General features: G+C 36.4%; 1 protein-coding gene across 1 annotated transcript; it reads left to right on the top strand.

Moving 5' to 3' along the window:
• The first annotated feature begins 1,116 nt into the window (after positions 1–1,116).
• LOC104275404 (calcium-dependent secretion activator 2-like) lies at positions 1,117–10,582 on the top strand. Its single transcript, XM_009871343.1, has 4 exons — positions 1,117–1,212; positions 1,995–2,075; positions 6,117–6,353; positions 10,450–10,582. Exons 1-4 carry the CDS (start codon positions 1,117–1,119, stop codon positions 10,573–10,575), a joined length of 540 nt encoding a protein of 179 aa, XP_009869645.1. The 3' UTR covers positions 10,576–10,582.
• The last annotated feature ends 241 nt before the right edge of the window (positions 10,583–10,823 follow it).

Genomic DNA, 10,823 nt, shown 5'->3' with positions numbered 1-10,823 from the left:
ATTTGCAATACCTGGTTACACATTCATTAACTTAAATTATCATTTCATGTGTGTGTTTTTAATGGAAAAATAAATACCAGTTTTTAAGCCTCTTCAAATGAGCTAATAGTAGAGGTGGTGATTTAAGTTGTGCCTTGACACAGCTTCATTTTGCTCTCCCACACTCTCCTTTTTACAGAAATAAGAGTTCACTCATCAAAATTACCTTCAAGTGGATATTTTTTCAAGCAATTGCCTGTGATGGTTGTTTTTCATATTAGACTGACTTTCCTACTGGTTAAACAGAAATAATTGCAAACACTATGTGGCTATAATACAATGGAAAGTAGAAGATAGAAACATTCTCGGTGACAAGTTCAATAAGAAATCTCTGCCTCAGTTAAGAAGTGGAAGAATACAAATTTGGGAATTTATCTGAAATGCTGTAATTATATTCTTAAAACATTAACTATTTGCTTTCACTGAGAATGCTCTTGCCACTTATGCTCACAGTCCAGCTAGGAGCAGATTTGCAGACACACTTAGGGGGTTCACCCTTCCAGTCTGGAACGTAGTTTAAACTTGAGCCTCTTTTGGGGAAGCTGTCAGGTTTTGTTCTCTCTCTGGTAGTCCAGATCCTGCAAGAATCTTGTGAGACACCAGATTGTGCAGGTGGCAGATTGCACGTTCTCTCAGTGCTTCTGTGCTAGCAGTAGAAAACTTTTTATCCTGTTGCTAAATGCGATCTGATTTGCATTAAGCATACTGCTGCAATTGACCTCTAAGTGCTAGATAGTGTTATTTTTCATGATTCCTCTTTGAAAATTGGATTTTGAAGGAAATGTTTCATGTTCATGACTGCCTTGGTTCAGTAAGATCTAACAGGTTTAGCATTGCAAAGGAGCTGGTGTTATGTATTTGGCCTGATTCAGTGAATAGCAGTCTCACTTAAAAGCCTTAGTTTAATGTAATGAATCATTTGCCAAACTAATTGTGCGTTCATTAGCTGAAGTTCTCGTTTAATTAGAGAAATAATTTTTGCCAGTTTACATCCCTAATCAGTTTAAGGTGTTTTTCTTAGTGAAGAACAGTTTAGGTGTCCTTAAACCGTAGCAACATACTAAATATACTGGGGTCATGCCACCATGTGGCATCGTGCCTGTGGTTAGCCCAAGGGACGGAGGGAGCCCTCCGCTGGGACTCCATCTTTGTCCTTGTTTGGCATTTCTTCAGGTAGGAAGGCAAGGTGGGCCTGACCTTTTCTAGATGCATCACTTTTCTTCCTCTTCACCAGCTGTGCAGGTCAGTGTGTTGAGCTCAAGCCCCATTCACCCACGTTCCCCCACCCCGTCCTTAACAAGTAAAAAGGAGAAAAATGAGTTGGAGAGTCTCCTTTCTGTTGAAACCCAGAAGAGATGTGTTCTTCCCCTTTACCTCCCTGATGGAAGCCGGATGTTTAGTCATGACTATTCTCTATTTATGAAAATGTTGTAGGCTTGAAAATTGGATATTCCTTGACATGAGCAGCTAGCCAATATTTGAGGAGAGAAGCTATGTGAGTGAAATAATACCATATTTAGAAGGCCCAGCGACACAGTTTTCTTTCCCTGTATCTATATATTCCTACACAGGAACTCATGGCACCAAAAAATTTCTTTGAAAATATTCTCTAAGCCAGTCTAGTTTCGGTCTAGTTTTCTGCTTTATGGAGAAATGTTTTCAGCTGCTATTTTCATAAGGAAGTAATGCTTCTTCTGTTTAGCCTGAGTATTAAAAGTTCGAGGGAGTGCTGGCCACCGTTCTGAGACCCTACCTGCCGCAGGTAACTGGTGGCCACTTAATTTCTGTTACCTTGATAAGACTCAAAACCATGTATTTGCTTAATGTTTGATTGATTTTAAGATGAAAAAGGATCCAATTCGTTTCCGATTTGGTTTTAACTACATTACCTGCTATAAAGTTAAAATATAATGCATGTTTCTCAGAGTTAACTCTGTTTTTGCTCTCTGCCCAAGCTGGATAATGGAGATGAGCAAGCAGCCCAGATCAGGCGAGAACTAGATGGACGACTACAATTGGCAGAACAAATGGCAAGGGTAAGTGGTTGCTTTCATGTACCAAAACCATATCTTCATATGAGATTCAACGGGACAACACATAGCGTGTTTTTCCACTTTCTGATTCTTAAATTAAGCAGAAGATCATTTGAAAACATTCTGGTAGATGCATTTCTTTTTCCTCTGGAGTATCTGTGTCCAAAAGGGATATGGAGAAAGCAAAAATTGTTTTTGGAAAGTCATATGCTGCGTGTTCCTACATTTCCTTCATTAGCAAGTCCAGTGGTGAAACAAAAAGTAGATTTTTTGCACATTTGGGTTTATGTACTTTTAAACTAAAATAAGTCATCTTTTGCCTACACAAGTACATTATGCTGTGCTTAGGGTATAACCGTAATGTCTATGTCTTACTACAGGTTATATGTGATTTATTTTATACCTATATATAATATAGTTTACATTTAGAGATTAAGTCTAGATTCATAATTGTTGTATTAGTGTTGCAAGTAATAAAGTATAAATGAGTCTTGTAGGTCAAATTAGTGATGACTGGGTAAATTATAAAATTCTTTTTGTAAATTTTAGAGGCAAGTCTTTTTTTTTCTCTCGACACTATTATGCTCTTCTGTATTAAATATCACAGATGGGATTGGTGTTCTCCCCAGCCATATCTTACTAAATTTGAGTCCTTTGTTGCAGAAAGGTAAACTTAAGTCTTTTCAGTGTTCTGTGAAGCCTGGGCTTACAATCAAAGGTGTCCAATAATCTTATGTTTGCTCTCATTTCTTCTTGCATTTATCAGCAAATATTACAAGATATTGGAAACATATATGTTATACTCATGTGCAGAAGAAAGTGTATCATATCAATATGATACAAATTGTAAAGCAGTTAAGATTTGCATGTTCCTTCAAAAGGAAAAAATATCATTTAGGTCTATGAAGTTCATAAATAACAACTTGGAGGTGTAATCTTCCTAAAAAGGAAGATGCTGTCCATAAAATCTTCAAATTAATTTTAAAGTGTAAATCTTTTTCATTCTGTTTGTAATGTGTGTACACTGCTGTAGATTTTTTTAAAGAAAAATTTATTTATCCAGTTTTTACCCAAACCATTACTTGAAAACTCTTCTGGTTGTCACAGTGTCGATTGCACAGTTTTACAGAAAATAAGGAACACCATGTCCTACATTGTACACCCAAGTCACAAATCACAGTTTTCTTACATCTTATTCAAACTACTTAAAATGCAGGGGTTTTTTTGTGGTGGACTTTGAGAACTAATCTTAATTCTAGCAGCTGTGAGAATTATTAAAGTCATTTAATAATCAAATCAAATACTGTAAAATACAAACTTTATTCTCAGAGCTCAAAACTGAAGTAAAAAACTTTTTGATGGTGTATTACGTATTCTAGCAACTTTCTGGTAAAGAAAAGGGTTTCCACTGATTACCTGCATATAAGAGAATTTGCAGTCTCAAGAGATCAGCACCGCAGAAGAGAAATCTCTGCATATAGCTTTTTTTGTTGTTGAGATCTCATTCATGGTTCCTATACTAAATTACTCGCTGATTTTATAAGTTGTTAATTATGTATGAATTTGTTATAGCAGAAAAGATAATTTAGACTGTTTAATGAAGTCAAGAACAGAATCACAGAACGGTCAGAGTTGGAAGGGACCTCTAGAGATCATCTAGTCCAACCCCCTTGCAAAAAGCAGGATCACCCAGAGCAAGTCACACAGGAAAGTGTCCAGGCAGGTTTTGAAAGCCTCCAGAGAAGGAGACTCCACAAGCTCCCTGGGCAGCCTGTGCCAGTGCTCTGTCACCCTCACAGTAAAGAAGTTTTTCCTCATGTTTAGATGGAACTTCCTGATTGCCAGCTTGTACCCATTGCCCCTTGTCCTGTCACTGGGTGGTACTGAGAAGAGCCTGGCTCCGTCCTCCTTATACCCACCTTTTACATATTTATAGACATTGGTAAGGTCTCCTCTCAGTTTTCTCCTTGCTAAAGGTCAGAAATATGTTCGTCTATGACAAAATAAAACCAATGGGAAATTCATGCATCTGTTTCTTCATAGAACTAAATTTCATGTAGTTGAAATCAAAGTATGTATGACCTAATGGGGTTTTCAAGTTATTGTAACTGGTTCTACGCTCTTCTAAGATAAATGTTTATGTGATCCTATGAAGAGACTACCCGGCGTCTTTTCTCCTTCAGAAGTGTATTTTGAAAACTCATTTTAGCACTCTCAGAATCCAGACCTAAAGGTCTCACATCTGTCCCCAGGCTCTTTGCTTCAGGATGTATTCCAATGTGTTGCAAACAGAGATCCCAGAATTCCAGTGCTGTGCTGGGGCACGTGTTGTTCTTCAGACGATCCAGGCTTTTCAAATCAACATAATTACAGTCCTGTGGTTAAGCACTAAAAAAAGAGTGGAAACTCCCCACTATTCTTGTGTCTCTAAATTATTTTAAATATTATGTGCTATAGCAATTTGTTACAAATTCACAGTCTTAAAAAAGCAAATTAAAGGGGAGGAGAGGTGGAATTTTGTAGACTTCAGAGCCTTTATGAACAAACCTCACCATTGTTTTGTAAAGGACAGAGGTGACTACAAACATTCATGTTTTACAGAAATAAAGGGCACCGTATATTCTGATAGTGCTGTCATAAATCATGGAAGATTATGGTCACGAAAAATAAACAGCAAAAAGCATTGTATAAAGTTTCTTCATTTTTTACACTGGGGTGGAAAAAGCATGTGAGGAAGAGGAAAGATCTTTTAACATCATAGTAACAATCTGTCTTCCCGGTCTTCTCTGTTGGCATATTATTATTGGAATGATCCTCACAGGTTAAGGTACAGTTTGAAAAGCCCTCTGAAGTGGCGTTTTTTTACTTACCCTGTGGTTTTGGTTTCTAACTATAAATAACTTTTTTTTTTCTTTTTTTTTTTTTTAAATGCAATATACTGGCTCTGTAATGCTGTAATGAGCCAGACCACTGGACTTGCTGCAGGTGATTTGGGTCACAGTCAGCTTGCTTAGTCTTCATTACTGAAAAAAAATGAACTGTAAAGTTTTAATGTATAGCATTTTACGATATTCCTTATAACAGCTAACAGTAAAAATGTCTGGTATATGAGCAACGTGCCTACCTTTGCAGAGACTACCTGAGGCACATTGTTTGTTTCTCATTTATACATAAAATACATATTTTAGAATAACTTATATTTTTGTTTAATCTTGATTGACATATACTCCCAAGATGCCCTATATTCAATATCAGGGGAGAAACCATAAGTAAAATTTTCTTTTTACGTTTTCATTTGTGCTTTATGTATGTTTATATGTTCCCCCTTTTGTAATTAATAAAATAGTTAAATGCTATTATCGGACAGAAGAAAACAGGGATATTTAAATTCTTTCTAACATGTTTAAAATAATCCTGTGTGTAATAATTCAGCATTATTTTCAAAATGAATGACCTATTATTAAAAATACAAATAAACAATGATAAGAATTTCATATCTTGATTGTAGTTTAACAGCTTTATGTTAGAAGCATGAATATGACTTACTTTTGGTAGCATGGGGAATGGATGAAGTAGCAAAGTTGTTAGTGGACAGTTCATTTTGTCAATTTATGAAATACTTGAAGGTAACATTAAAGGCATATTGTCAATCGATATGCTTAAAACATGTGTATTAGAAATACCTAATGTGTACATCTTCTGCCTGGATTTATGATTAAATGATATAGGGAGGCAAAAGGTAAAATTTTTACAAATGCCACTTTTTTTTTTCAAGGAGATATTTTCTCTATTTCAGGAATTATTCTTATATTATCTATTTCAGGAATATGATGGAATTCTCAATTCATATTGCATTTCTTCTTTTCAAAATTAACTGTATTTATGGGATGGGATTAACCTTCCTATCAGTCTTTTGAAGATATGAAAATAGACTGAAATTAAGATTTATTTTTATTAAGTATCTCTTAACTGAAAGCAAATTAACATGACATATAACACAGGATGATTTTTTTCCTCCCTAACTTTTTAAATATACCTTCCAAGGAAAGAAAATTCCCAAAATTCGTAACAAGAGAAATGGAGAACATGTACATAGAAGAGTTACGGTCTTCGGTGAATTTGCTGATGGCAAATTTGGAAAGTCTTCCAGTGTCTAAAGGTGGGCCGGAATTTAAACTGCAGAAGTTAAAACGATCGCAGAATTCTGCGTTCTTGGACATCGGAGATGAAAATGAGGTTCAGCTGTCGAAGTCTGATGTGGTCCTGTCCTTCACAATAGAGGTAATAATTTCACAGAAAACTTATTGGCAGTTTAAATTACTAAAGTATCTATTTCTTGATACTTTTTTTGTTACTAGTCCTTCCTTGGCAATTTTAAAATTTTATGTTAAGGGAGTAAATTAGTGTTTGTATCTTTGATTATTAGGAGTTAGATACATGATACATTTTCCTCTTGCAGCAGTACCTGCATTTGTGCCTCCACAGCAGTGTGGGCAGTTAAAACTCCCACTGAATCTCCCACACAAATATAACTCTTAAATGAACTCCATTGCGTTAAGTAGCTATGTATACTTTTGAACATAATAGTGAAACATTTCTGTTGTCAGGAACTCATTCATAGAGTTTTACAAACGAGTTGTGTTTTCTCACTGAAAACATTTAGAAAATAACAACTAAAAAAAAAATACTGGTGGTCGTAGCAGATTTTAATAAAATTCTCCATTTTCCTCAAGGAACTAGTTCATGTTTACTGAGATTATACAGGAGGACTGGTCTACAGGGATTAGGTGCTAATCCATCCAGAGCTCAACTGACTCTGAGAGAAAACCATGGAGTTAAATACTTAAACATCTGTCATGACAGCAACATAGCTTAGGTCTAGTTACACAAATGTGCGTATCAGGAAATGCTGATCTCTCTTTCAACGATAATAGAATCAAGATATTTCCACAATCTGTACTGTGTGTTAGTTGGTCAGAAAGTGAGACACTTGTTCTATGCACTTGAAATGGCTTTATTCTGTTTAAGACATTGGATAATGTTACAGAATATGTATTTCAATTTTTAAATGGTTTATAATAAACAAAAAATTTTCATCTTTCAAACAGCATTTTTCTTAACTGAAATGAGGACCTGCTTTTTTCACGTGTTGTTGAAAATGCAAATCAATTTTTCTTTCCCATGACTTCAATAAACACATGGAATTTTAAAAATGTCAAAAAAGGGACAGGTCAAAAAGTTTAAATCCTGTGTATGACAGAGAAATTACTTATCTTACTGTATGAAATCTTAATATTACTAGCTAATAGTGTAAAAGCTCAACGTTGGCTTTCAAAGACTAGTAAGATGCATCATTCAATACGCTATAAAGTATTAGTTCATCGAGTATGTAAAATTGGAGGGCAGGCCCTTAGTACTGTAGTGTATGAAATGCTGAGGTAGTTTTATAACTCCTGTGCTGAAGCTTGTGTGTCTCTGTCACGTGTGCTGTGTCTGCCTCAAGTGAAATACCAGGCCTGGAATGATCTGTAAATAGCAGTAGCAAAGAGTAGTCCTGAAGCACTTAAAAAGTACCTGAAAAAAGGGTTGTTGATAATGTTTTCTGTTTTCAAGAAAGTTTGCTTGGTGAGGAATGGAAGAAGAAGAAAAGCTTTCTCTGCGCCTCTAGAGAGAAATATCAAGTATGTACTGAAGACGATGTGGTGGAAAAGAGCAGGAAATGATTGAAATGTGAAATGCAAAAAGACAGGAGATACAATTACTGGTGTATTTGGCACAGTTTTGCCTTGTTTTCAACCCTCACTCTTTCACACCAGAAATGTATACTATTAGAGCTGGTGAACTTTTTAGAGTTTTGGGGTTTTTTTCCCCTCCATCACTGATAAAGAAAACACACAGATCTTCTGCAAGATTAGTAATTTACAGTTCATCCTGTGCAAGGAAATCATTAAAGGGTAACTCTACAAGTAGCAGTTTTTAGTAGGGCAAATTTTCATTTTAAACATGGTGTTAACCACATAACTTGAGTTTCTTGTTGAACAAGTATGTTCATATTTTTGGGAAGCTAAATCATGGAGGATATAAGGGCAAAAGAAAACACCTGAACTGATATTCTTAGATTGAAACGTGAACTGTCTACTCTTTATCTATGCAAATGGACAAACAAGAAAAGCTGATCGCATTTCCTTGGAGACGGAATACTTTATTTTTGAAAATGTGTGGTCATATGTGCACAATTTCACAGTCCTAAAAAAAAACATAAATAAATCTATCATGTCTTTTGTGATACGACTTAATTAAATTGTAGAGTAACCAGCAAAACCCTGCGGAGGGCTGCTGCAGAGGCACGTGGACAAAGAGGAAACCTATAACGTGTCTGACCATCAGGACAGAGTAGAAGAACTCGATGAATATATTTAGAGGGGAGGGAAAGTGTCTAGGGTTCATGCTACCACTGCTTGTTGTTATCAGGACAGAACAGCAAAAGATGTTGGTAACATTTATAATGTTCTGGTGGGAGTTGAGCTTGCTGGCAAAGAGAAGAGAGACCCCTGCACATCACTGCAAGCAACAGTGACTCCTTTTGCAAGTTGGATTTTTCCTCAAATAACCTGTTTGCAGAAATTTGTAAAATAAATAAATGAAATATCAAGTAAGAGCAGAAGACTTAATCACTTATGTTCTTCAGCTGATGGACAATTTCAGAAATAGACAAGCAACATTTAGGAAGCTGTTCATCAGCTAATGAGATAGGAAATCAGCCAGTGACAGTTTCCTTCCTAATGAAATGGAACTTTTTTCTGGAATCCAGAATTGCTGCCAAAGACAAATGTACTGTGCAATTAGATTGGAAACTCAAGGAGAAGTAGTATCAACGTGAAAATGAATAAACATGAAGTCTGCATTCAGCAAGGATGTACGTTTGCTGTGTGGAAAGGCTGTATAGGCAGTGTTAGCTAGAAGGATCTCTAGTGCAGTCTCTCAGTGATCATTGATCACTTTGATGACTGCTTAATTCCTGGACCACAAAAGAGAGATTATTACGGCATTCTCCCTGATTTGCTGTTATCATTTAAAAAGCATACTAGGCAATGTTGAAAATTTATGAGTAATGTAAAAAATGTTCTGAATGATCCATGACTGTCATCTCATTGTAACATTAACAAACTGGCAATGTTATGCAACATCTGTTACTAAGGTGCTGGGAGTTTTAAAGTACAAATCATTTTACGGCTAGAGGTGAAGTCTGTCTTAATGTCCTCGAATTGAAACAAATTGGCAAATATGCAAACAGTTTAACAGCAAAATATTCTGGTAGTTGCTTCCTGACCTAGGAAGCTAATTGCCTCTAATGGCACCAAAAGTAGTCATTGCTTTTATCACCTTTAAAACAATCAAATATTAGATTTTTTCATTTAGTTCAGTTGAGGATAGCTTCTCTGCTGATTAACTTTTTCTTATAGGCCCAAATGGAACTGGGAAGGAAAGCTGCTTTCCCAAAGCAAGCAGGGAAACCTGACTTGCTTCTCAGATCTTCGCTGAATTAGAAACATCTGAAGTGTAAAAATTTCAGTAATTTCATGCTGTGACAAACTGTAAGGTTTATAAAACGTTGAAAGCATTTGAAGCAGGGCTGCATTTGGCTCTTCTGAGCTATAACTGAGTAGTTCAGAAGAGCTGAAAAGCTATGGGATCTGCCAAGCTCAGAATTTCCTTGGTGAGGAAATTTCTCAGGGCACAGCTGGTAGAGGTGGCTTTTTCTCTTTCCCCCCGGTCCCCATATGCACACTAAACCTGACTGCAAGTACTGAGCTGGGAGAAGGAAATGAGGTAGGCAGCAGGAAAAAAAATATTACAGCATCTGTCAGCGATGCTCTGACCTGCCTGCTGCTCAGGACAGCACCGGATCGCTTCTGAGATTCAGAGGTTGCAACCTCCAGTGTCACGGCACCACCATTAACCTCTAAGATGTGATCGGTGTACTTACTTGTCTTGTTTAAAGTCCGACTTTGTAACCTCTTCATTCTATAAATATTTATTTAGGTGACTGCTTAAAAGATACATTTCCTCATGGATTAAGATTTAGAATTATATTTAGACCTCAATTTGAAATTTAACTACTAGCAGTTAAATTATGATGAGAGTGAGGCTTTGGCCATTGTCCAAGTAGAAACAGAGCAAAAAATTTCAATTTCTACTCTATATTGTTGAAAGTAGAAGAGGAAGGCCAAATTTAAACTCTGTGAAGATACGAGTGAGTGGGGTTTGGGGATTTTTTCTTTTTTTTCTCTTTTTTACCTGCGTGGAGGTTCATACTGCAATAGCTGTGGTATTTAATGTTTTCTGAAGGATACGCTATTTGCTTTCTTTTCCTCAGATTGTTATAATGGAGGTACAAGGCTTAAAGTCAGTCGCTCCGAATCGAATTGTCTACTGCACCATGGAAGTGGAGGGGGGTGAGAAGCTTCAGACGGACCAAGCAGAAGCTTCCAGGCCACAGTAAGCCACTCTGCTCTTGCTACATCCAGCATCTGTTTCTTCTGTATAATGGGAGAACCAAACTGACTATCTTTACAGGTTTCTGCTACTAAGTTAGCTCTGGGTAGTTATCTGAAATTCTTTCTGAAAAATGAAAATGCAAGTAACGGTTATTTATGGTGAAGTAAGGACGAAGTGTAAATGCTGTCCAAATGAATGCTCTTTAACGTGTCTGTGAAGAAAAGAGCTAGAGACTTTATCCTCTGAAAATAC

The sequence above is a fragment of the Apaloderma vittatum genome, unplaced genomic scaffold (genome assembly GCF_000703405.1).
Source record: "Apaloderma vittatum isolate BGI_N311 unplaced genomic scaffold, ASM70340v1 scaffold12356, whole genome shotgun sequence".
NCBI lineage: Eukaryota > Metazoa > Chordata > Aves > Trogoniformes > Trogonidae > Apaloderma > Apaloderma vittatum.
The sequence above is the reverse complement of the archived record's forward strand: the minus strand, read 5'-3'. Positions and strand labels throughout refer to the sequence as shown.

Bases quoted from the DNA above. Each gene is read 5' to 3' on its own strand.
- LOC104275404 (XM_009871343.1), top strand. From the start codon at position 1,117: ATGCCACCATGTGGCATCGTGCCTGTGGTTAGCCCAAGGGACGGAGGG. The intron at 1,213-1,994 runs GTAGGAAGGCAA...TCTCTGCCCAAG, and splicing joins CTTGTTTGGCATTTCTTCAG to CTGGATAATGGAGATGAGCA. The intron at 6,354-10,449 runs GTAATAATTTCA...TCTTTTCCTCAG, and splicing joins TCCTGTCCTTCACAATAGAG to ATTGTTATAATGGAGGTACA.